Here is a 24,556-nt window from a genome sequence, read left to right on the forward strand (position 1 = left end):
AACTGCTGCGTAATGGTAAGCGTCTGTCTCGCTGCAGCACGCCGGCCACTCGCTCCTTGGCGGCACCAGGTGTCCCTCAGGACCTGCCCGAGTGGCGCCTCGGGCACTCCCACTTCCGTCCCATCTGGCGGGCGGCGTCTGTCCTTCCTTCCCGGGCGTAGAGTGAGGCTTGGAGATGGCGGAGTGAACCAGGTGGTGCTGGTGGCGAAGGGAAAGATTTGCCCATCCACTCCTAATGTTTGCTCTCAGAGCCGCATACCTGCGCACGCCTCGCCTTCCTTTCCTCTCCTAGGGTCCTTCGCAGGATGAAATTCCCCGGCCAGGACGAGGGCGAGCTTTGTCCCACCTGTCAAGTCTGAGGCTGGGAGAAGACGAGGAAGGGCGTAGAGCTTCGTTGCCTTATAAAGGTGCGGCAGGTGCGCCACTAATTACAAGAACTGTGGGTGATGCCACCCCCGCCAGGCAGGTGAAGCCTGTGAGGGAGGGAGGAAGGCAGACAGCGGCTCGGGTGACGCGTGGGCCGAGTGGCAGACCCCGCCCACCACCTGTCGTGGCCGCTGCTCGCCGCGTGAGGACGCTGCCCGCTGCTGCTTTTATGGTTTTGAAAAAGACATAGAAAGGCAAATCGCACAAATTTGCACTTGTGTATGAATCACACACTTCTTCACACACTTGTGTATGAGTCTGTTCTTCACACACTTGTGTATGAGTCTGTTCCTCACATACTCGTGTATGAGTCTGCTCTTCGCACACTTGTGTATGAGTCTGTTCTTCACACACTTGTGTATGAGTCTGTTCTTCGCACACTTGTGTACGAGTCTGTTCCTCACACACTTATGTATGAGACTGTTCCTCACACTTATGTATGAGTCTGTTCCTCACTTATATATGAGTCTATTCCTTACACAGTGGGACACCTCAGTGACCGCCTGCAACACTGGGCCAGTGTGCAGTAGTGCTTAGAAATCTTTCATACAAGAGACAGTTAACATGATTTGCATACATTTGCCTCAAAACTAATTACTTCAGACTCACCTGCTGCACTCGTGTCATGAGGGTACTCCTTCCTTCTAGAGCGATGTTTGTCCCACATCAATTCATACAGTGTTAGCCCAACCGCGCCACAAGTTCTGTTGTTGTGGGGAACAGGAACATGTCACACAAATCTGGTGGGGGACAAACCTGACCACCTCTTGTCCCTTACTGTACTTTTGCCTCCTTAGCTCCTGCTGCATTCAACCCACCCCAGACAGCGCAGGGAAGTAAGGTGTGGTCTGTGATAATTTTTATTAATATAAATATTGATGAGAGAGAGGAGAGAGGAGAGATATTACAGGCGCGGGAAGACGTGAGGGCGGGGAGGGGGAGCAATACAACAAGCGTGTTCAATGCAAATGTTTAGGTAAGAATGGTCAAAGGATTGGTATCATGAAATCTATTTGCTATCTTTTGACTGCATGACTTAGAGAACTATTGAGCTAAGGAGTCATCGACCTCACCAGGCGAAGACCTACATACTGTTACGTACAGTGTGCGAGACACGTCCCTAGCGTCCGGCAGTCTGCTGGTTCTGTGGGGACCCCTGGGGGGAGGTGCGCCGCGCTACTGCATTACTAGCTGGGCCCCCTCCCCCTCGCGGCCCATTAAGACCTACAGCAGTGCCGGAGTGATGACGGGTGGCACGTAGCTACCTCTATGTTACGTCGCAATATGTGTAACAACGCGTAACGGCCGTGGCGACGCGACGCCGCGCCCAGCAGGTGAAGCCAAAGTTTTGATTAGAATAAGGAAGAAATACGTGGAAGTCCTAACACACAGAGACTGTCAATCTTAAGGCTAATGGAAGGAGTGTAACTTTGTATCTGATGAGGGCTTGGCGATCGCGGGCAGCGCCGCCTTGCCCTCGGGCGTGGGGCAGGAGGCGGGGGTTGGGCGTGCAGCCACCACATGTTAATAATATTCCAAGTCGAAAATTACTGAAGGGATATTGGATGGAGCGATCCCCTGCTCGCTGTCTAGGCTTGTTACACTGCATCAGCGCCCCGCCCCTCCAACCCAGGGGCGGGGCAGGCGCGCACACACACCACACACACACACACACGCACACACACACACACACACACACACACACACACACACTGTGGAGATATGTAGGGGGGTCCCCTGGGCGGCGGCACAGGAAGACGGCTCGTAGGGAAGGCGGGGGGCGGGGCGGGAACGGTTGGTCGGTTGGTTGGTCGGGCGGTGCGGGAGTGGTTGTTACTGGAGTCTCATGTACTCCTTGCCTTCAAACCTCTTCTTGAGCATCTTGATCTTACTCTCCCCTTTGTTCTGCTTGGGTCTCTTTTCGTTAGTCTCCTGCTTCTTGTCGTTGGCCTCTTTTCTCCTGACGCCTTTGCTTTCTGGCTCCTTCTTTAGGCTGGAACCGCCCTTGGCAGCCTTTACGGTGGCGGTGCTCTTGCTGGAGCAGGTGCTCTTGGTGGACGTGCTGCTACGGCCCGACGCGCCACTCTTCACCGAGGCCCCGCTCTTGGCCGACGCGCCGCTCTTCACCGACGCTCCACTCTTGGCGGAGGCCACGCTCTTTGTGGAGGCCACGCTCTTGACCGAAGAGGCACTCATGTAGGAGGCGTTGCTGAGAGTAGAGGCACTGCTTTTAACGGAAGCGCCACTGGCCAGGGATGCATTGCTCCTGAGGGAAGCTGAGGAACTGGCCGACCCTCGACGCCCCTTGTCCGGCGTGCTTCTGGTATTGGAGGCTCCCGACGGGGACGCCGACGGAGATCTGGACATTTGATGGGCCTGTAGGCCGCCGCCTCCTGTGGTTCTGCCGCCCCTGGCGGTGCCCGGCCCGGCAGCCGCGGAGGATGGCCTGGCTGAGGACGGGGCGGTGAACGCGATGGGCCGGGGACTGCGGGACCGAGCGGGGACGCCCTGCTGATGCTCGATCTGACTCACCAACTTCTGGGCACACCTGCAGGAGGGGAGAGAGTAAGTGGGACGCCATGGGTCGGCTCAGAGATGTGTGTGTCAGCCCGACCTTTACCTCTGCTGGACTGTGTGTGCTTTGATATTGCCTCACGTGTGTGTGTGTGTGTGTGTGTGTGTGTGTGTGTGTGTGTGAGCACGTGCGTGTGTGTAAGGCTATGTATGCTGTGGCTGTGTGTAAGTCTATGTCTGTGCTGTGTAGTGCTGTGTACAGAGCTGTATGTATGCTGCGTGGTGCTGTGTGAGGCTGTGTGGTGTGCATAGTGTTGTGGTGCGCGTGGTGTGCGGTGCAGGTGTGTGTGCAGCACGAGTGTTGGTGTGGCAGTGAGTAGGCTAGTGTGTGGGAGAGTGCCTGGTGTGTGGTGTTGGGGGAGTGTTTGGTGGTCTAGTGGTGGTGGGAGTGGCAGGCGGCTGGCGGCTGGCGAGTAGTAGGGAGACAGGGGGTGGTGACTTTTTAGTGTATTGAGGAAGTGGAGCTGAGGGCCGCACGCTGCACAGTAGGGTGGAGTGTCCTAGAGCGCCGGTACGAGGAACACCTCAATTGGTTTGTGCTTCAACAACTGTGAACAAAGGTCTAGTAACACCTGGGTCAGCTGGGTAGATATATTCGTGTGCATATATATATATATATATATATATATATATATATATATATATATATATATATATATATATATATATATATATATATATATATATATATATATATATATATATATATATATATATTCAAAAAAAGGATATATGAAAAATAAGTGTTAAGTGTGCATGGATACTAGAATTTGAAAAAAAAAAAAACATCCTTATCACAGCAAAACAGCACAAATGATTTCCATTAATTTATGAAAAAAGTGCATTTTTTTAAAAGACTTAGAGACGCTACAGTGTGTTCATTTATATTCCAGAACAAGGTGGGTGAAAGGGGAGTGTGTGGGAAGCCTGCTTCATGCTGTGGCCGCAACACGGTTAAGTCAAGAGTGTCATGCTCATGCCGGGGCGAAACACCTCCTCAGAAAGGGGCAGTGGAGAGTGGGATGGGCTCCTGCCGCACCCGCCGCCCGCACCGCGCCATGCACCACGCCGCCGCTGCCGCGCTGTGTTAACGCAAAAACCGAGGCCGTGGTGGAGACCCTCTAAGAACAGACGTGCGTCACGTGTTGCACTGAGAGTTTGAGAGATGGAGATCTTTGCCAAACACTGCCACCACGAGGATCACCTGAGTGGTCCACGTGACAACACTTGACCTTTCCTTATATGAGGCAACGCTGTGTTTGAGTCTTGTTCTCACACATTACCATGCCACCCATTCCTCTCACACCACTCATACAAGCCCCACTCTCACCTTACTTTCTCGTCACTACCACACACTCACCACCCACTCGCACACACCACATGCACGTCAGTAGGATCGCAATCACGCCACACCTTTCATTATTCACTCGTGATCATTACTGTGAGACGTATTCCTTTTCTCAGGTGTTCAACGATGCGCCACAAAGCAAAACACAAGACTGCCCACTGTTGCTAGCCAATCACAGGCCTCCTCTGGTGGTAACACAGCGGCGCATCTCTGTTTACTTTTTTGAAGGTCTCTCCTCTGACGGTTGGTGGAGCTCCCAGAGTGCGTAATTGTGTGTGCAGGCGGCGCCACGCGAGGCCACAGCAGATTGCCTTACAGCTCGTCAGGCAGTGATGTGATGCGGCGCTGGCCTCGTGTGGCGCTCTTCCAGCACACAACGGCTCCATAAGGACCTGTTGTTGCTCCTCTTAAAAATCAATGAATAAATCAAACTGCACCAGCTTATGTTATTGACTCGTAAAAATAGCTTTCTTCACTCATTTGCAGTATGCAAGGTGAAGGAAGATTTCCGGAAAACATTGCATTGTATAAATGTTTAGATGCCAATTACTGTTAGGTTGATTGTTGCATAAAACAGGTTTTAGCCGCCACAAGAAATGGTAAAAGAAAACAGTTTTGCCTCGGTGTGAAGTTGAACTGATCAAAACGAGAACACATCAAGTGAAATAGTGATGGCTGTCTATGGGTTGGATTTTGTTTTAGAGAAGGAAGGCATAGCGGGCGTGGAATGTGGAGCGTGCGGGCCGCGGGGGTCCAGGGGCGGGGGAGGGTGGTGCCTGACGGAGGTGCCACCCACACTGTTGGGCCGCTGCGCTAGTGGCTACGTCTGGGGGCGGGGGAGTTAGTTAACGAAGCTGTCAGGTAAGTGTGTAGTGAAGGTGGCAAAGAGAAAGACGATGGAAGGTTAAAACTGTGCAGCCAGTGTTAGCCTACAAGTAGTAAGTAGTGAAACACGACAATCATGAGCCGTTATGAGACACAAGCAGCATCAGATATGAGAGTTTTCACAGAGATAATAGTAGTGTAGAGGCGAACCCTTCCAACACTCAACACTTAGTAGGCCCCCACCAATCACTTAACTCTTCGGGTGACTCTTTAACTCCTCCTTAAAACAGTTGGTTGATACGGTTTGCTGCAGTTACCCCCTCTCACTCTCCCCCTCGCCTTCCATTTCTTACAAAGCCCTGCGTAAGGCCACAAGGAGAGTTTGTTGAGTCACTGAACAGCAAACGGTGGTATCACATTGTTATCATAATCATCATCATCATCATCATCATCATCACCTTACAAGCTATGAATACCCAAGGGGGTTTTATATCTTATAGGAAGCACCCCAGTCTTACTATTATACTGGGTTTCTTATAGGCTATGGAATACCACATGATCATGATAGATTTGTTCAAGCCTGGTGGCAAAAAGCCCTATAATAATTGTGATATAGTATGGAACAGATGTATCTAGGCTGCAACAGTGTTCGTAGGAGACACACATTATGTATTATGATATTCTGGCCACCAACGCGACCTTTATGTCTCAAGCTGGGGAAGTGACCCAGGGAATGAGTGGCGGCGAGGAGAGGCGGGGCCCACCTTATTCTAGTTGATGATGACTTTTCCTTCTCCATCTCCTTCTCCGTGATGAACTCTGTATATTCCTTGATGGTGGGTAACCGCCCCAACGTCTCCTGCAAGCACGGCCACGGTGTTAGTCACGTCATTGCTACTGTAGTTATTACAAGCAAAACGCCCTAGACCCACAGCACTAAGCTACTCATGCCGGGAGAGCTTTACCTGTGGGGCCACTTTGTTTTCCCTGATGTGGACCCTGGGAGGCCTGGACACTGGAGGAGGGCGACACGCTGGCTCGTGGTACTCATCAATCCTGATCTGAGGCAGCCCTCCCTTGAGCGGCTCCTTGCTGCGGGCGCCGCTCTTGCTAGACACCTGCCGCAGAGAACGGCGTCTATAGGACAGACTTGTGTAAAGCGTGCACACCCTAAAGGGAAGGGTTGCCGCTGGCCACTTGTGGTTGTTCTTTATCAAGGGATTACGTCATGACAAATATTACCACTAAATTTGCACATTTATGCCCGTTTCACTCGGACGAAACATCTTTTATTAATATATATATATATATATATATATATATATATATATATATATATATATATATATATATATATATATATATATATATATATATATATATACAGCAGTAGAGGAGAGATGCAATGCCATAATATATATGATACGTACCAGTTACATCAGGATTAACACTGCAAGCCGTGATGGCCGATTATAAATGAAAGGTTTTCATCTCGAAATATCAAGCCAATTGAAGGCAACTTACGCCCCCTAAAAGGCAAACAGACTCACCGTATAGCGCACTTTCTTGCCCGCGGGGATCCTCTTGCTGGAGTACAGCGTGACGGGGCGGCTCAGCTTGCCCTCCCTCAAGCCGCTGCGGTAGCTGCCGCCGCTGCTGGAGCTGGCGCTGCTCACATTGGACAACCCTGCAGCGGATACGACCACACCCACAAGTGCATGTTAGAAGAGACATTAGACTGTTTAGGGGGCATCCTTGACCTCCACCCGAGTGCCATCCCACACAGCTCGGCTCACACACTCATGCCACAGCCACGCCTTGACACTGCTCAGTTTTGGCAGCATTCTTCACCTATAGCCGAGTGCGTATACACACACACACACACACACACACACACACACACACACACACACACACACACACACACACACACACACACACACACACACACACACACACACACACACACACACACACACACACACACACACACATATACACACGAATAGGGAAATAGTGTGACATCCCTGTGTTACTGAAGAATTAAATAATGAAATGAGTATTGAGATGGCGGGGTCTCATGTCTCAGCCAACATGACGCGCCCAGCAGTGGTGGCTTCACTCAGACACTGCCGCTCCTGTGTTGAAACGTGGCAAGAGCCATCACCAGCAGCCTACTGGGTCACCGCTGTGTCATGTACTCATCAAAGGGAGGCGCCTGAATGCCTGAGCGTTGTGTCATTAGCGCCTGTTTATCATTCCGCAGGTCAGAGAGGTACTCACCTGACACGCCGGACGACCCCGAGGTGAAGGAGTAGAGGGAGGAGGAGTTGGGCATCATCCTGCCGGAGGCGGACACTGCGGACATGGAGTACTGGGACACCGAGGTGGGGAAGGGCGAGTCCCTGGCCTGCCGCAGCCGCAGGATCTTGGCGCGACACACTACGCACCGCAACGGCAGGAGGCGCTGACTGACTGCTACCTGCGGTATCTCCAGCAGGTTAGTGGCAGATTGCGGTGTTTGGGAGCAATGTGTTAATGGCAGCAGTGGTGGCATGTGTTACGGTGGTCGTGGCGGCAGTGATGCGGTGCTGCAGGATTTTTTTTTTTTTTTATATATGTAGGAAGAACACTGGCTAAGGGCAACAAAAATCAAATAAAAAAAAAAGCCCACTGAAATGCCAGTCCCATTAAAGGGTCAAAGCAGTAGTCAAAAATTGATGAATAAGTGTCCTGAAACTTCCCTCTTGAAGGAATTTAAGTCATAGGAAGGTGGAAATACAGAAGCAGGCAGGGAGTTCCAGAGTTTACCAGAGAAAGTGATGAATGATTGAGAATACTGGTTAACTCTTGCGTTAGAGAGGTGGACAGAATAGGGGTGAGAGAAAGAACAAAGTCTTGTGCAGCGAGGCCGCGGGAGGAGGGGAGGCATGCAGTTAGCAAGATCAGAAGAGCAGTTAGCATGAAAATAGCGGTAGAAGACAGCTAGAGATGGAAAACTGCGGCGGTGAGAAAAAGGCTGAAGACAGTCAGTTAGAGGAGAGGAGTTGATGAGACGAAAAGCTTTTGATTCCACCCTGTCTAGAAGAGCAGTATGAGTGGAATCCCCTCAGACATGTGAAGCATACTCCATACATGGACGGATAAGGCCCTTGTACAGAGTTAGCAGCTAGGGGGGTGAGAAAAACTGGCGGAGACGTCTCAGAATACCTAACTTCATAGAAGCTGTTTTAGCTAGAGATGAGATGTGAAGTTCCCAGTTCAGATTATAAGTAAAGGACAGACCGAGGATGTTCAGTGTAGAAGAGGTGGACAGTTGAGTGTCATTGAAGAAGAGTTGTGGAAGGTTGTGTCGAGTTGATAAATGGAGGAATTGAGTTTTTGAGGCATTGAACAATACCATGTTTGCTCTGCCCCAATCAGAAATTTTAGAAAGATCAGAAGTCAAGCGTTCTATGGCTTCCCTGCGTGAAATGTTTACCTCCTGAAGGGTTAGACGTCTATGAAAAGACGTGGAAAAGTGCAGGGTGGTATCATCAGCGTAGGAGTGGATAGGACAAGAAGTTTGGTTTAGAATAATAGATTTAGGAGAAGAACAATGACCGTCTACCACAGCAGCAATAGAACGGTCAGAAAGGCAACTTGAGATGAAGTTACAGAGAGGAGAGAAGTCGTAGGAGCGTAGTTTGGAAATCAAAGCTTTGTGCCAGACTCTATCAAAAGCTTTTGATATGTCTAAGGCAACAGCAAAAGTTTCACCAAAATCTCTAAAAGAGGATGACCAAGACTCAGTAAGGAAAGCCAGAAGATCATCAGTAGAGCGGACTTGACGGAACCCATACTGGTGATCAGATAGAAGGTTGTGAAGTGATAGATGTTTAAGAATCTTCCTGTTAAGGATAAATTCAAAAACTTTAGATAGGCAGGAAATTAAAGCAATAGGACGGTAGTTTGAGGGATTAGAACGGTCACCCTTTTTAGGAACAGGTTGAATGTAGGCAAACTTCCAGCAAGAAGGAAAGGTAGATGTTGACAGACAGAGCTGAAAGAGTTTGACTAGGCAAGGTGTAAGCACGGAGGCACAGTTTCGGAGAACAATAGGAGGAACCCCATCAGGTCCATAAGCCTTCCGAGGGTTTAGGCAGCGAGGGCATGGAAAACATCATTGCAAAGAATTTTAATAGGTGGCATGACGTAGTCAGAGGGTGGAGGAAAGGGAGGAACAAGCCCAGAATCGTCCAAGGTAGAGTTTTTAGCAAAGGTTTGAGCAAAGAGTTCAGCTTTAGAAATAGATGTGATAGCAGTGGTGCCATCTGGTTGAAATAAAGGAGGGAAAGAAGAAGAAGCAAAGTTATTGGAGATATTTTTGGATAGATGCCAGAAGTCACGAGGGGAGTTAGATCTTGAAAGGTTTTGACATTTTCTGTTGATGAAGGAGTTTTTGGCTAGTTGGAGAACAGACTTGGCATGGTTCCGGGCAGAAATATAAAGTACATGAGATTCTGGTGATGGAAGGCTTAAGTACCTTTTGTGGGCCACCTCTCTATCATGTATAGCACGAGAACAAGCTGTGTTAAACCTAGGTTTAGAAGGTTTAGGACGAGAAAAAGAGTGAGGAATGTATGCCTCCATGCCAGACACTATCACCTCTGTTATGCGCTCAGCACACAAAGACACGGAAGCAGTAGTCATTCCAAGGAAAATCAGCAAAATACCTCCTCAGGTCCCCCCAACTAGCAGAGGCAAAACGCCAGAGGTACCTTCGCTTAGGGGGATCCAGGGGGATCCTGAGGAGGGATTGGAGCGATAGGACAAGAAAAAGATATGAGATTGTGATCGGAGGAGCCCAATGGAGAAGAAAGGATGACAGCATAAGCACCCGTCTTTGTGTGCTGAGCGCATAACTGAGGTGATAATGTCTGGCATGGAGGCGTACATTCCTCATTCTTTTTCTCGACCTAAACCTTCCAAACCTTGGTTTGACACAGCTTGTTCTCGTGCTATACATGATAGAGAGGTGGCCCACAAAAGGTACTTGAGCCTTCCATCACCAGAATCTCATGCACTTTATATTTCTGCCCGGAACCATGCCAAGTCTGTTCTCCAACTAGCCAAAAACTCCTTCATTACAGAAAGTGTCAAAACCTTTCAAGATCTAACTTCACATCTCATCTCTAGCTAAAACAGCTTCTATGAAGTTAGGTGTTCTGAGACGTCTCCGCCAGTTTTCTCACCCCCCCCAGCTTCTAACTCTGTACAAGGGCCTTATCCGTCCATGTATGGAGTATGCTTCACTGTCTGGGGGGGTTCCACTCATACTGCTCTTCTAGACAGGTTGGAATCAAAAGCTTTTCTTCTCATCAACTCCTCTCCTCTAACTGACTGTCTTCAGCCTCTCTCTCACCGCCGCAATGTTGCATATCTAGCTGTCTTCTACCGCTATTTTCATGCTAACTGCTCTTCTGATCTTGCTAACAGCTTGTCTCCCTTCCTCCCGCGGCCTCACTGCACAAGACTTTCTTCTTTCTCTCACCCCTGTTCTGTCCACCTCTCTAACGCAAGAGTTAACCAGTATTCTCAATCATTCATCCCTTTCTCTGGTAAACTGTGGAACTCCCTGTCTGCTTCTGTATTTCCACCTTCCTATGACTTGAATTACTTCAAGAGGGAGGTTTCAAGACACTTATCCTTCAATTTTTGACTACCGCTTTGGACCCTTTTTATGGGACTGGCATTTCAGTGGGCATTTTTTTTTTTATCGGATTTTTGTTGCCCTTGGTCAGTGTCCCTCCTACATAAAAAAAAAAAAAAAGGATTAGAGGTCAGGAAAAGGTCAAGAATGTTGGGCGTATCTTCAAGACGGTCAGGAATACGAGTAGGGTGTTGCACCAATTGCTCTATGTCATGGAGAATAGCAAAGTTGAAGGCTAGTTCACCAGGATGGTCAGTGAAGGGAGAGGAAAGCCAAAGCTGGTGGTGAACATTGAAGTCTCCAAGAATGGAGATCTCTGCAAAAGGATAGAGGTTCAGAATGTGTTCCACTTTGGAAGTTAAGTCGTCAAAGAATTTCTTATAGTCAGAGGAGTTAGGTGAGAGGTATACAGCACAGATAAATTTAATATGAGAGTGACTCTGTAGTCGTAGCCAGATGGTGGAAAACTCGGAAGATTCAAGAGCGTGGGCACAAGAGCAGGTTAAGTCATTGCGCACATAAACGCAGCATCCAGCACTGGATCGAATATGAGGATAGAGAAAGTAGGAGAGAACAGAAAAGGGGCTACTGTCAGTTGCCTCAGACACCTGAGTTTCAGTGAGGAAAAGAAGATGAGGTTTAGAAGAGGAGAGGTGGTGTTCTACAGATTGAAAATTAGATCTTAGACCGCGAATGTTGCAGAAGTTAATAAAGAAAAAGTTGAGGGGGGTGTCAAGACACTTAGGGTCGTCGACAGAAAGGCAGTCCGACCTGGGGACATTTATGGTCTCCTCCCCAGATGGGGACACCGAGGCTGGTGTATACCCTGGGAGTTATATTATAATACCTTCAACAAAAGTGGTGAACCGCGGGGTGGTGGGCACAACTCTGTCGCTCCTGTACGTGGCTTATCGCGCCAAATATCATCTCCTGCCCCTGGCTTTGGTAACCTTCCTTTCGTCTTGAGGACCAGCCTTCTGCTGCTTGAGAGCCATTTGTGTGTGTGTGTGTGTGTGTGTGTGTGTGTGTGTGTGTGTGTGTGTGTGTGTGTCGAGACGGCTGTAAGGTGAAGCATGTATTTTACAGAGCATGTCCGGCTTCTATTTAAATAATTAAGGCGCGGCGTAAATACTCGTAATCCAATGACTCCCTTGCATGTGATGACGTCACTCGTGGCGCCGGTTGATTCATGGCGCCCACCGCCACCACCACCAAGACCACACTACCGCACCTCTACCACAGACATCACCATCATCACCTCCCTCTACCTGACTGATAGTGTGTGTGCATATATATATATATATATATATATATATATATATATATATATATATATATATATATATATATATATATATATATATATATATATATATATATATATATATATATATATATATATATATATATATATATATATATATATATATATATATATATATATATATATATATATATATATATATATATATATATATATATATATATATATATATATATATACACACACAGGGTGTCCCATAAGTTTCCATACACAGGAAAAATTTTAAGAAATTATATAATTATAGAAAAAAATATTTATATAATATGCTCTACGTGACTGCCTTTGTGTTGAAAACATATTTCAATGCCTGTCCTCCACTGCTGAAGAACACGTTCAAACACATCTGGATTTATGCTTGTAATGGGGTTCGTGATAAGACATGTATGGAAACTTATGGGACACCTTGTGTGTGTATGTGTGTGTATATATATATATATATATATATATATATATATATATATATATATATATATATATATATATATATATATATATATATATATATATATATATATATATATATATATATATATATATATATATATAACTACAGTATCACACCTCTACCACCACTACCGCCATCATCACCACTCTCTTCCCAACTAATAGTATATTCATAACATCACCACCACCACCATCAACACCAACATTGCTGCCATCACCATCACCACCACCAACATCACCACCACCATCACCACCAACATTGCTGCCACCACCACCACTACCATCATCACCATCAACATTGCCGCCACCACCACCACCACCACCACCACCACCACACCGCCACCACCACACCAACATTGCCACCAGTACAACCGCCACCACAATACATCGGTCCCAGCTCAAATGTAACTATTACCACTCCCACCACCACCACCACCACTACTCACCTGGATAGTCTTAACGAAGCACTTTCTGCACACGACGCGGTGTCCACACGGGAATGTCTGCATGGTGGCCTTGGCGTTCACACAGATCACACACTGCGGGCATAACACATTGATTAGTGCACTGTAACTTGTACATTGGTGGAAGCATGTATTGTTACTTCTACTACTACTACTATTACTACTACTACTACTACTACTACTACTACTACTACTACTACTACTACTACTACTACTACCACCACTACTACTATGTCGCACTGCGGGCTAACACACTGATTAGCACATGTTACATTGGTGGCTGCATATATTACTACCACTACTACTACTACTACTACTACTACTACTACTACTACTACTACTACTACTACTACTACTACTACTACTACTACTACTGCTGCTAATACTACTACTATCACACACTGCAGGCATAACATACATTGGTTAGTGCATTGTTTTACTGCAGGATTGTGCGTATTGCTACTGCTGATACTGTTACTACTACTACTAATACTAATACTACTGAGAGAGAGAGAGAGAGAGAGAGAGAGAGAGAGAGAGAGAGAGAGAGAGAGTGAGAGAGAGGAAGTGGAAAGATATTACTACGAGTGCATAAAAATTTCTGTGGCTCGACTCGGGTTTATGTTAGTCCTGTACTATTATCCTGCTGGCCTGCTTAGCCTACTGGCCTACTTGCATTCAGCCGAGAGAAGGCAGAGGGAGGGCGCGTGGGTACGGTAGGGGAGGGACACTGATAAGGACAAATAAAGGAAAAGGAGGAAATAGAATAGAGAGAAGGAAAGGGAAATTGTACGATGAAAGGGAAAGGAAATGAGAGAGAAAAAAAAAAGATAGGAGAGAAAAGCTGGGGATAGGAAAGGGAGAAGAATTACAGTACACACACACACACACACACACACACACACACACACACACACACACACACACACACACACACACAGAGAGAGAGAGAGAGAGAGAGAGAGAGAGAGAGAGAGAGAGAGAGAGAGAGAGAGAGAGAGAGAGAGAGAGAGAAATGGTTAGAGGGAGGAAGAAACTCAAGGTGGAGTGTTGCAGTGTGTCTGGGTGGGGAGACAAGACGGGCCATCACTGATGTGTTTACAGGCGATGCATATGAATGACGGCACGGCGCAAGGGTGTCCCACGCTGGCTAGCGGCGTCCTGTGCACGTTGTGGAGGACTCAATGTAGTGGCGGGGAAAGGAAAGAAGGGTGGAAAGTATCGTTATAGTGCCTCCCATCCTGACGCCTCTGTCCCGCCGCATCCTGTCGCTTGTGCAGTCTGCCCACACCAAGCATCGCGCAGCCACTTGTGTCTCTTGAGGAGAAATGAAAAGAGAAAGATGTATGAAGGAAATCGCCGTAAAAGCAGAGGACTTTTCAGTGGTAAGGATTTCTTGGTGGTGTGTAAGCCTGCAGGAAAGTTGCTGTCAGATTGTTGCGTCTCACATCAGTCTTGCTCGAAAAGTTGGTGTCCGCGTCGCGCTGGCCACGACGCGCGTCAGGCTGATTGAGTCGTCACTTGATAGTGTGCCCAGAGGCTCGCCCCTTTAAGTGGCTGCTGCTCGTCCTCCAGTCGACGAAATCATGTCCTCTTTCTATGGCGCCACAGATCAGGACGGGGATGGGAGCTGCTGAGGGCTGGGGTAATGCCGTCGTTCTGGCGTTGGTTGCTGTCTAACCTGCTGCTGTACAATACTGTGCTACAATATTCATTACCACTGCCAGGGGAGCGGCGTGTCTGTATCTGAGAGTGCCGAGGGTGCCGCCAGTGGCAGTGTGCCAGCGTACTACTCAGTAATATAATGGACACAGTTTTCCTTATCCACGCATGTGTGTACCAACAGTCAACAGTCACACAGCAGCTGACTGGCTTGCTGGGATGGCACCATTGTCATCAGATCCTCAACACCACCACATAACGAGACCCCTTAGTGTGTGGCGGGGCAGAACTAAGAACCTTGGGGACCCTATTGCCTCACTTCACCACAAAGCTATGGACAGCACACGGGAGCCCTTAAGGTTCTGAAGGGAAGCGGTTATACCCTTGGTGCTAAATGGTATTGAAGGAGCATAGGATATCACTAGTGTGGTTTTCTTTCCTAATCAGCCAGAATGAAGGCCTGCTATCTTCCTACCTGGAGCATGAGAGGTACCTGGTGTGTGGGGGGCAGCCGGCTCGCCGCCTTCCGTCCTCCCCTGGAAGTCGATCCTTCTCATCGAGTTGTTTCCGTTTCTAGAGCGAATGGATCGATCCTGGCAAGAGTTGTTAGGGAGCACTGCGGTGGTATGTGTCTGTGAGCCAAGCGACAGGCCTTTGCCTTGCTCGTGGTGGTGGTGGTGGTGATAATGACGATAGTGATGATGATGATGATGATGATGATGATGATGATGATGATGATGATGATGATGATGATATCTGCAGGCCAAGCAACGGAGCCCAAGATGTGGCTTTTGCCTTACTTGTGGTCGTGGTGGTGATGATGATAATGACGACGGTGATAGTGATGACGATAATGTAAAACTTTATATTATAAGCCTTACACGCCCACACATTCCCACGCCCGCCATACGCCCGCAGTTTGCCTCACGCCCGCTACACAACAGTACAAAACTTATCACTGAATAGAAAAAACGTAGAAAACCACAGGAAAAAGAAAACTCGATGGCATTTTCTAGATTTTGTTTCACACATTTAATATTAATCTATTGTATTTAATGGTCCCAGACACCCAACCCTTTCCATTCAAGTTATGCTGTGTTTATCCCACTCCATCAAAGTCAGGTCATGTCACCACCACACCAGGTAAGCTAAGTCATGTCACCACCACACCAATGCCCGCCACAATCTAGATCATGTCACCACCACCACCACCATCACCACCACCACCACCACCACCACCACCACCACCACCACCACCAGCACCACCACCACCACCACCACCACCATCTTCACCATTGCCGTCACCATTAGCGTCACCAATTGGAAAGATAACAGGTAATTGAGTGAAAGTGATGGTTTTCATAAAGGTGGGGAAGGGAGGAGAGGTGAGTCAGAGATGGAGGAATGTGGGTAAAGGGTATGACGTCACAAACCCTCTCCCTCTCTCTCTCCCTCTCCCTCTCCCTCTCCCTCCCTCTCCAATTCTCTTCTGTCTCGTCTGTCTATCGCCTTGCCTCTGCTTCCCGTCTCTCTCCCGTCACTCTCCCGTCTCTCTCACCTCCTCCTCCCATCCCTCTCCCCCCTCTCATCTCATGTGTTTCTTCTTCTCTTCATTTACTTACTTTTTCTCTTGTTCTTCATCTCTTACATCTCCAACTCCCCCCTCCTCTCTCTCTCTCTCTCTCTCTCTCTCTCTCTCTCTCTCTCTCTCTCTCTCTCTCTCTCTCTCTCTCTCTCTCTCTCTCTCTCTCTCAAGTATCTCTCTTCCACTTCACCCCTCCTCTCTTCTCCTCTCCCATCTCCCATCTCCCACTCCCTCTCTCTACTCTCATCTCCGTGTGTGGCCATTGGCTGATGAACGTAGTGTGGGCGCCTCGTCATTAGATCGATTGCAGGGAGATCTGTGACGTCAGTACTCGCTTTACTATTGGCCAACGCGAGCTTTGTGACGTCATCAGCTGGCTTCCAATTGGTCCCCATTCCCATATCGATCCTGTCGGCGCGGTAGCTACGTCACAGGCAAGAGGGAAAGGAGGGAGAGGGGAAAGAGTGGCTGTGACGGGATAACCGTAACGTGTAGGCTTCTTACTCCTGTTTGTGACGTCACTGGTTGCCCCGTAATGGTCTTAGAGAGGTAGATGGATGGTGATGCTGGTGGTGGTGGTGATGATGTCTTCGTGATGGTGTAGATGATTGTTTGGGTTGTGTGAGGTGTTTAGAGGTGATAAGGTGTGTGTGTGTGTGTGTGTGTGTGTGTGTGTGTGTGTGTGTGTGTGTGTGTGTGTGTGTGTGTGTGTGTGTGTGTGTGTGTGTGTGTGTGTGTGTGGAGGAGGTAATAATGGTGTTGATGATGGTGGTGTGGTGTTAATAAGGGAAGTGGTGGTAATGGTGGTGTGGTGTGGTGTGGTGGTGCTTTTGGTAATGGTGTGTGTGTGTGTGTGTGTGTGTGTGTGTGTGTGTGTGTGTGTGTGTGTGTGTGTGTGTGTGTGTGTGTGTGTGTAACCCATTTTTTTCGCCAGTCTGTCTGCTTTTGTTTGTAGATTGGTCTCTCTCTCTCTCTCTCTCTCTCTCTCTCTCTCTCTCTCTCTCTCTCTCTCTCTCTCTCTCTCTCTCTCTCTCTCTCTCTCTCACCTTACATGCCCGTCAGCTCATTTCGTTCAGAAGCTGCTTAACGTGCATAGTTTTCACTAAATGTTTCTCCGCGAGTGCTTGCCGCAATAGTTGAAAGGAGTCCCAGAAGAGCCAGGCACACGAGCATGGAAACAAGCCCTTCTTGTAAATATAAAAGCCTGGTGGGTGAAAAGGAAAAGTCCCACACGCTTCTTTGGCAGAGGTGAAATGTAATGAGAAAAGGAAAGAGAAAGAGTATAAGGTTGTATTAAGAAGTGTCTTCAGTCGTTCATCACTTTTCCTGGTAAACGATGGAACTCCCTGCCTCCTCCTGTGTTTCCTTCTACCTTTGACTTGAACTGTTTCCAGAGCGAGATCTCAAGATACTTCTCATAATTTGGGATGATCCTTTTGACTGAATTCTTTGGGGACTGACACCTTTAGTGGGCCTTTTTTCATTTTTTTTTTTTTATGCCCTTTGCCAAAGCGCCCCTTATATAAAAAAGTGCAGAGCTTCATGAACACTACACTGGTATACACACACACACACACACACACACACACACACACACACACACACACACACACACACGGTGGGCTTTCAAGGTTGTCTCCTGTGTTTTGTATGTGTGCGACAATGACGACTTAAAGCCTTTCCATTCACGACTACTTGACTCCTGTGTTTGCGTCCCGAGGGGAAGACCAAACGGCGGAGAGACGAGGAGTAGAGCAAGGTGAAAAATGAGTATTAGTGAATGCAGTAGGAGAGGGAAGGCGAGTTGAGTCAGAGGCTTAAAGGGACGATAGGAGAGGAAGGAAGCGAAGGATGAAGAATTAAATAGGAGGAGGATGTAGTCAGAGATACGTCAGAGAGAGAGAGAGAGAGAGAGAGAGAGAGAGAGAGAGAGAGAGAGAGAGAGAGAGAGAGAGAGAGTTGGGGGGATGATGGCGAAGGAGGATATCGACAAAGAACAGTTTACCAGCCACGACTATAAGCGACACACACACACACACACACACACACACACACACACACACACACTATATCACAGGCATGCGAACAGACTAATCAATCTTACGATAAGCTGCGCCCCCAATCTCTCTCTCTCTCTCTCTCTCTCTCTCTCTCTCTCTCTCTCTCTCTCTCTCTCTCTCTCTCTTGTTTGGTTAGTACCTCTGAAAAGATGTTTACTTTATGAAATAGCACCATTCATTCTCATAAAGAGAGAGAGAGAGAGAGAGAGAGAGAGAGAGAGAGAGAGAGAGAGAGAGAGAGAGAGAGAGAGAGAGAGAGAGATATTGCCTACCTCTGTCTCTCTCTCTCTCTCTCTCTCTCTCTCTCTCTCTCTCTCTCTCTCTCTCTCTCTCTCTCTCTCTCTCTCTCTCTCTCTCTCTCTCTCTCTCTCAGCACCGTATCCTGCTCTTCTGACCACCATCTTCAATATTGCTACTTCAAAAAACAAAGCTTGGCCAAGAAGGAAAGGAACCGAAGAGGCCCTTGATCCTGTTACTATTATTTTTCTCCCTCCCCTCTCTCTCTCTCTCTCTCTCTCTCTCTCTCTCTCTCTCTCTCTCTCTCTCTCTCTCTCTCTCTCTCTCTCTCTCTCTGCAATAGGGATTTTTTTTTCAAGCCTTTCAATACAAGAGGAGCATGGCATTATACATTCTCTCGAGTCTTAAGAAAACTTCTAGATATTAATGGGTACGTTACATTTAATCCTTTAACATGCTAATGATTCAGTACAAGACAGAGAAAATGTTGTAATTACAAAGAATAATGCAGTGCTTATCTTGAGAAATTCTTAAAAGGGCCAAAGCTTAGTATACGTATTAAATTTTATAAATGATTTGTGTGCCCATGAGGGAAGAAAGTGTTCAGCCTGCACCTTTCATCCTCATCCCGTGATAAACAATTAGAGCTTCGTGACTGACTGGTGAGCTGATACATTGACAACGGTGTGGTTTGGTGTCCTGTTGAAAGGACCACGGCAGACAGGGATGAATGACCTCTCCGATCAAATGATGGAAAAATAATAGGGAAATAATGACTTTATTTGTATATATTTCAATTTGGTGCTGGTTGGACTGAATCTTTTTTGCCGGCCTGGGTGTGGCCTCCTTATATAGATACTTCATTTTTTTTTCTGTTTTATGTAAGACGCGCTCTGGCCAAGGGGAACAAAAAGGGCTGAAAAAAAAAATGTGCCACTGAAGGTGCCAGTCCCCAAAGAGTGCAGTCAAAAAGATTATCCAAAATTATGGGAAGCGTCTTGAAACCTCGCTTTTGAATCAGTTCTAGTCAAAGGTAGGGAGAGATTGAAGGACAGAGTTCCATAGTTTACCAGTTAAAGGGATGAAAGATTGAAAATACAAGTTAACTCTTGCATTACGGAAGTTGACAGCATAGAGGTGAGAGAAAAAAAAAACCGCGAAAGAAGGGAAGGCATGCAGTTACCAACATCAGAATGGTAGTTAGCGTGAAAGTAGCGATAGAAGATAGCAAGGCGTTTGTGTTTACTGGAGTACTTTCTTACAACTTTGTTCTCCTGTGAGAAATTGACGTATGAGTGTGATTTTATGGAACGGTCTCTTTGAGTCTGTGGTCTGGCTGAGAAATATACATATGTCTGTGTACACTACCTTTGTTAGGGATGTCGAATTTTACCACACACACACACACACACACACTAGTGAAGGTGCCAGTAGTTTATGAGTTTCAGGAAGAGGATGAGGAGGAAGAAGAAAAATCCCAATTACAAGAAAAAATAAGAAAGGATGGAAGAGAGAGAGAGAGAGAGAGAGAGAGAGAGAGAGAGAGAGAGAGAGAGAGAGAGAGAGAGAGAGAGAGAGAGAGAGATGCGTCATTCTCAGGAATCCAGTGAGTCAGTGAAATTTACAAATACACACACACACACACACACACACACACACACACACACACACACACACACACACACACACACACACACACACACACACACACACACACACACACACACACACACACACACACCATGAATCTCAGCCACTCACCAATCACGCTTTTAGGAACGTGCAGAAAGTCGATGAAAATAAGCCATGAATACTTTCGACGGAAGAATAAACACACACACACACACACACACACACACACACACACACACACACACACACACACACACACACACACACACAAGTAGATGACCTTCGAAGACTGTAAAATGCCAATATATCGACTCCTGTATAAGCCGAGGGGAGGGGGAGGGAGGGATGGGCAAGAGAGAGAGAACACGGTTTTTTGGGTGAGAGAAATGAAACTAGTTACATAATGACGACAAGGAGAGAAGGCGGCGGATGATAATGAAGAAAGAAGAAAAGCAAGAAATCATTCCAAAGAGTAACTTAACAAAGAATGATGGTGTAAGAGAGAGAGAGAGAGAGAGAGAGAGAGAGAGAGAGAGAGAGAGAGAGAGAGAGAGAGAGAGAGCGAGAGCGAGAGAGAGAGCAGGCAATGAGAGTCAGCAAAGATCGGGTAGATATAGCACAGTTTTGGATGAGCAGGAATCAGGAGGCTTGGGGATCTGTGTGAGGCAGCAGGGATCACCACCACCACCAGCAGCAGCAGCAGCAACAGCCTTCCCTTGGGTGCCTGACGGCGATGGTAAATAGAGTGTGTATGCAAAAGTTAGAGTCAGCAGTGTTCTCCAGTGTGTGTGTGTGTGTGTGTGTGTGTGTGTGTGTGTGTGTGTCCCCTACGTGGTGCATACCTGATACACACATACACACACAAACACGTTTGACAATCAACAGTCAAGTTGTACATTGCAATAACTGATTTAGTACAGGAACTCACGTAATATTTGTACACGTGCCCTGGGTAACACCGAAGAGGACATGATCACTGTTATGCACAATGTTAAGTCATGAAGTAACATCATTGTCTGTACTTCTCTCTAATCTCCCCGAGGTGGCGCGCCGGCTGTGCTCGGCGTCAGCAGGTCCCGTCAATATCCAAGAGGTGCTTGGCCAATAATCAGCCATCACAATCTTACTCACGCAGCAACCTAGACCCATCCACTGGTCTGTTACAACCCACCACAATGCAACCGAGACCGGGATGAGGACAGGAGAGGTATCATACAGTGCAATGAAGAATGTGCGTTGCTTCCACTTAGGCGTGAGAAAGAGATGTACTGATGAACGAGTGTAGTAGGGGAATGGAACTGACTCAGTGATAAGGTTGTTCGTGCTGAGTCACTAGGGAGCTTTAAAAGAAGATTTGACATATTTGTAGATGGGGATGATAAGTGGAAATTGTTAGGCATGTTTTATACAGGGACTGCCACGTATGGGCCTGATGGCTTCTCGCAGCTTCGCTTATTTTCTTATGTCCTTATGTCCCTATTTTCATTTCTTATATTTTTTTTTTTGTGTGTTAACTCTTCACGTCAGACGGCAGACATAAAAAGAAATTAATAAATAAATCTTTGCCTAATTTTGAGCTACAAGATGGCCTTTCCAATCACCTCGCTAAAAATCTCGAGCCGAACAGCAGTGTGGCTGCCAAATTACTTCAAGAAGTTTGGGAAAAAGTGTTGGTATTTTTTAAACTACCGCCATAAACCAATGCAGTAGATTAATCCGTAAGATTTTCAGGCGATAGTTAAGTAACATATGCAGATGGTGAGAACGCTTATGTTTTGTTTACTTCTTCATTCGTAAGTTTTCTGGCTTTCTACAGTGGATCAGAAAAGTAATTAACAGGTTTTATGAGCCGATCACAACCCGAACCGTAGTAGTAGTGTTGTTGGCCGGGTGGATAGTAGCTACAGAAAGGACTGCACCACTTCTCCTTTATAAGCACGCATTCTGAAACCCTTTGCTCTCTCATCTCTTGTTAATATAATATAATAATAATATAGAAATCTTGTTAAACTCCCATTAGAACCATAAGAACCCCCTAAAAAACCCGTGTAACTTAACCATTACTATTTTCAAAGGCCAAAAGAATAAATAGCCGGGTTCTTAAGAGTGTTTCTCCTGTTAATTATGTAAAAATCTTGACATTCTGCTGCAAGAACCATAAAAATACCCTTAAAAAACTGTACAAGTACAACTGGAACTTTTTTTTTAATAATCGAGGTATGGCACCGAAGTGTTTCAGAATCACACACACACACACACACACACACACACACACACAGGTGCTTAAGTTAGAAATACACTGTATATACCCCCAAGTAACTGAACAGTGCATGAGAACAAGTCTAAACTTATCTAGTACTCACCTCTTCTTCCTGTGTCATGGCCAGCTCCGGTTCATGCTGATCCAGCTTGTTGAGGAGCTTGTCCTGAAACACACCGACACGTTATCATTACTGTTATTATCACTTTTAATAGTAGTAGTAGTAGTAGTAGTAGTAGTAGTAGTAGTAGTAGTAGTAGTAGTAGTAGTAGTAGTAGTAGTAGTGGTACTAGTAGTAGTAGTAGTAGTAGTAGTTGTAGTAGTGTTATGGTGTGGCACAGTGTGGCAGGATGTGGCAGTGTATGTTTAGGTGTGGCAGGGTGTGGCAGAGGATGTGGCAGGGTATGACTTGGTAAAGCAGGATGTAGTAGGGTGTGGCAGGATGTGGCAGAATATGGCAGTTATGTTTAAGTGTGGCAGGGTATGACTGGATGTAGCAAGGTGTAGCAGGGTGTGTATGTTTGGGTGTGGCAGAGTGTGGTAGGGACGTACCAGAGTGTGACAGGGTGTGTTTGGGTGTGGCATGGTATAGTAGGATGTGGCAGGGTATGTTTGGGTGTGGTAGGGTATGCTTGTATGTGGCAGGAGACGTGGCAAGGTATGTTAGGGCGTGGCAAAGTATGGCAAGGTGTGGCTGGGTGGGTTTTGGTGTGGCAGGGTGTGACGAGGTAGGTTTTGGTGCTGCAGGGTGTGACAGGGTATGACTGGGTGCAACAGAGTGTAGCAAAGTATGACTGAGTATAACAGTGTGTGGCAGGGTGAAGCAGGGTGTGGTAGGATATGGTGCGATATTGCAAGGAGTAACACGTTATGCTTGAGTGTGGTAGGGTGTGGCAAGGTATGTTTGGGTGTGGCAGGGTATGATTGAGTGTGGCATGGTGTAGCAGGATAAAGCAAGCTGTGGCAGGGTGTACGATTTTTGTATTTGGGTGTGGCAGGGTGTGGTCACGTCAGGTTTTATCCAGTCAGTAATAATTTATCTCGACAATCTGATGGCTACCGACACACACACACACACACACACACACACACACACACACACACACACACACACACACACACACACACACACACACACACACACACGCACGCACACACCACCACCACCACCACCACCACCACCACCACAGTGAGGGGAAGCTGGCGACAGGGAGGGTGGTGTATGAGACAGGACTGGTGTTATGATCGACCCGCCTCCCCCTTCCCTTCCCCACCCCTCTCTCTCTCTCTCTCTCTCTCTCTCTCTCTCTCTCTCTCTCTCTCTCTCTCTCTCTCTCTCTCTCTCTCTCTGCAACATGAAGATTGCTAGTACGGTTTCAAAGTCAGACTGTCGTCGTTTATTTGCACTATTTTAACGTTTATATTTTCGTAATATCCTTGAATTGCTTGATTCTACGCGCTTACTTTGAAAATTACCCTATTATGTAGTAGGAAAACGCATAATCAAATAATCAAAATAATAATAATAATGATAATAATAGACCAAGTTTCCATCAAAAGCTAGGTGCAGTATTGATCACCGTGTTATATTAGCAGTAGTGTAAATGTCCGTGTGTCATGTACTAGTAACATCAGCGTGCCCCCATTGACATGGAGGCATGTGTTGTGTTCATCCAAGGAGTGTGTGTGTGTGTGTGTGTGTGTGTGTGTGTGTGTGTGTGTGTGTGTCGCTTAGTGTTCATCATCCTTATGTTTTCATCTTAATTTCGTACATATTAGTTCTCTCTCTCTCTCTCTCTCTCTCTCTCTCTCTCTCTCTCTCTCTCTCTCTCTCTCTCTCTCTCTCTCTCTCTCTCTCTCTCTCTCTCTCTCTCTCTCTCTCTCTCTCTCTCTCTCTCTCTCTCTCTCTTAGATTTTTTTCACTTTTTCGTATGACAAATTTAGAGTCCTGTGTTGGATCAAATAAATTTAATACCCAGATTTTTTATCTGACTAGGATACAGGTCAATGGTTACAAAACATT

General features: G+C 46.9%; 2 protein-coding genes across 3 annotated transcripts in view; one reads left to right on the plus strand and one right to left on the minus strand.

The window, feature by feature from the left end:
* Window positions 1–1,270: 1,270 nt before the first annotated feature.
* LOC135108096 (uncharacterized) overlaps window positions 1,271–24,556 on the minus strand; it is a 28,302-nt gene continuing 5,016 nt past the window's right edge. The window contains exons 2-8 of the mRNA XM_064018747.1: window positions 22,637–22,699; window positions 13,080–13,172; window positions 7,457–7,655; window positions 6,724–6,860; window positions 6,139–6,291; window positions 5,938–6,032; window positions 1,271–2,974 (exon numbers count right to left, since the gene is read on the minus strand). Coding sequence (XP_063874817.1) covers window positions 2,260–2,974; window positions 5,938–6,032; window positions 6,139–6,291; window positions 6,724–6,860; window positions 7,457–7,655; window positions 13,080–13,172; window positions 22,637–22,699 — 1,455 coding nt within the window. The 3' untranslated portion in view covers window positions 1,271–2,259. The remainder of the gene's footprint in view (window positions 2,975–5,937; window positions 6,033–6,138; window positions 6,292–6,723; window positions 6,861–7,456; window positions 7,656–13,079; window positions 13,173–22,636; window positions 22,700–24,556) is intronic.
* The window catches only part of LOC135108095 (coiled-coil domain-containing protein 102A-like), a 54,337-nt gene continuing 37,432 nt past the window's right edge, over window positions 7,652–24,556 (plus strand). Inside the window, exon 1 of one of the 2 annotated variants that reach the window (XM_064018742.1) lies at window positions 7,652–7,673. Coding sequence is in view for 1 of the 2 variants with exons in the window: in XM_064018737.1 (XP_063874807.1) it covers window positions 21,007–21,009 (3 nt within the window). In the remaining variant the exon portion in view is untranslated. Of the gene's footprint in view, window positions 7,674–20,989; window positions 21,010–24,556 lie in introns of those variants that run through there. The other variant, XM_064018737.1, reaches the window with a different exon arrangement.

The sequence above is a fragment of the Scylla paramamosain genome, chromosome 16, assembly GCF_035594125.1.
Source record: "Scylla paramamosain isolate STU-SP2022 chromosome 16, ASM3559412v1, whole genome shotgun sequence".
Classification (NCBI taxonomy): Eukaryota; Metazoa; Arthropoda; class Malacostraca; order Decapoda; family Portunidae; genus Scylla; species Scylla paramamosain.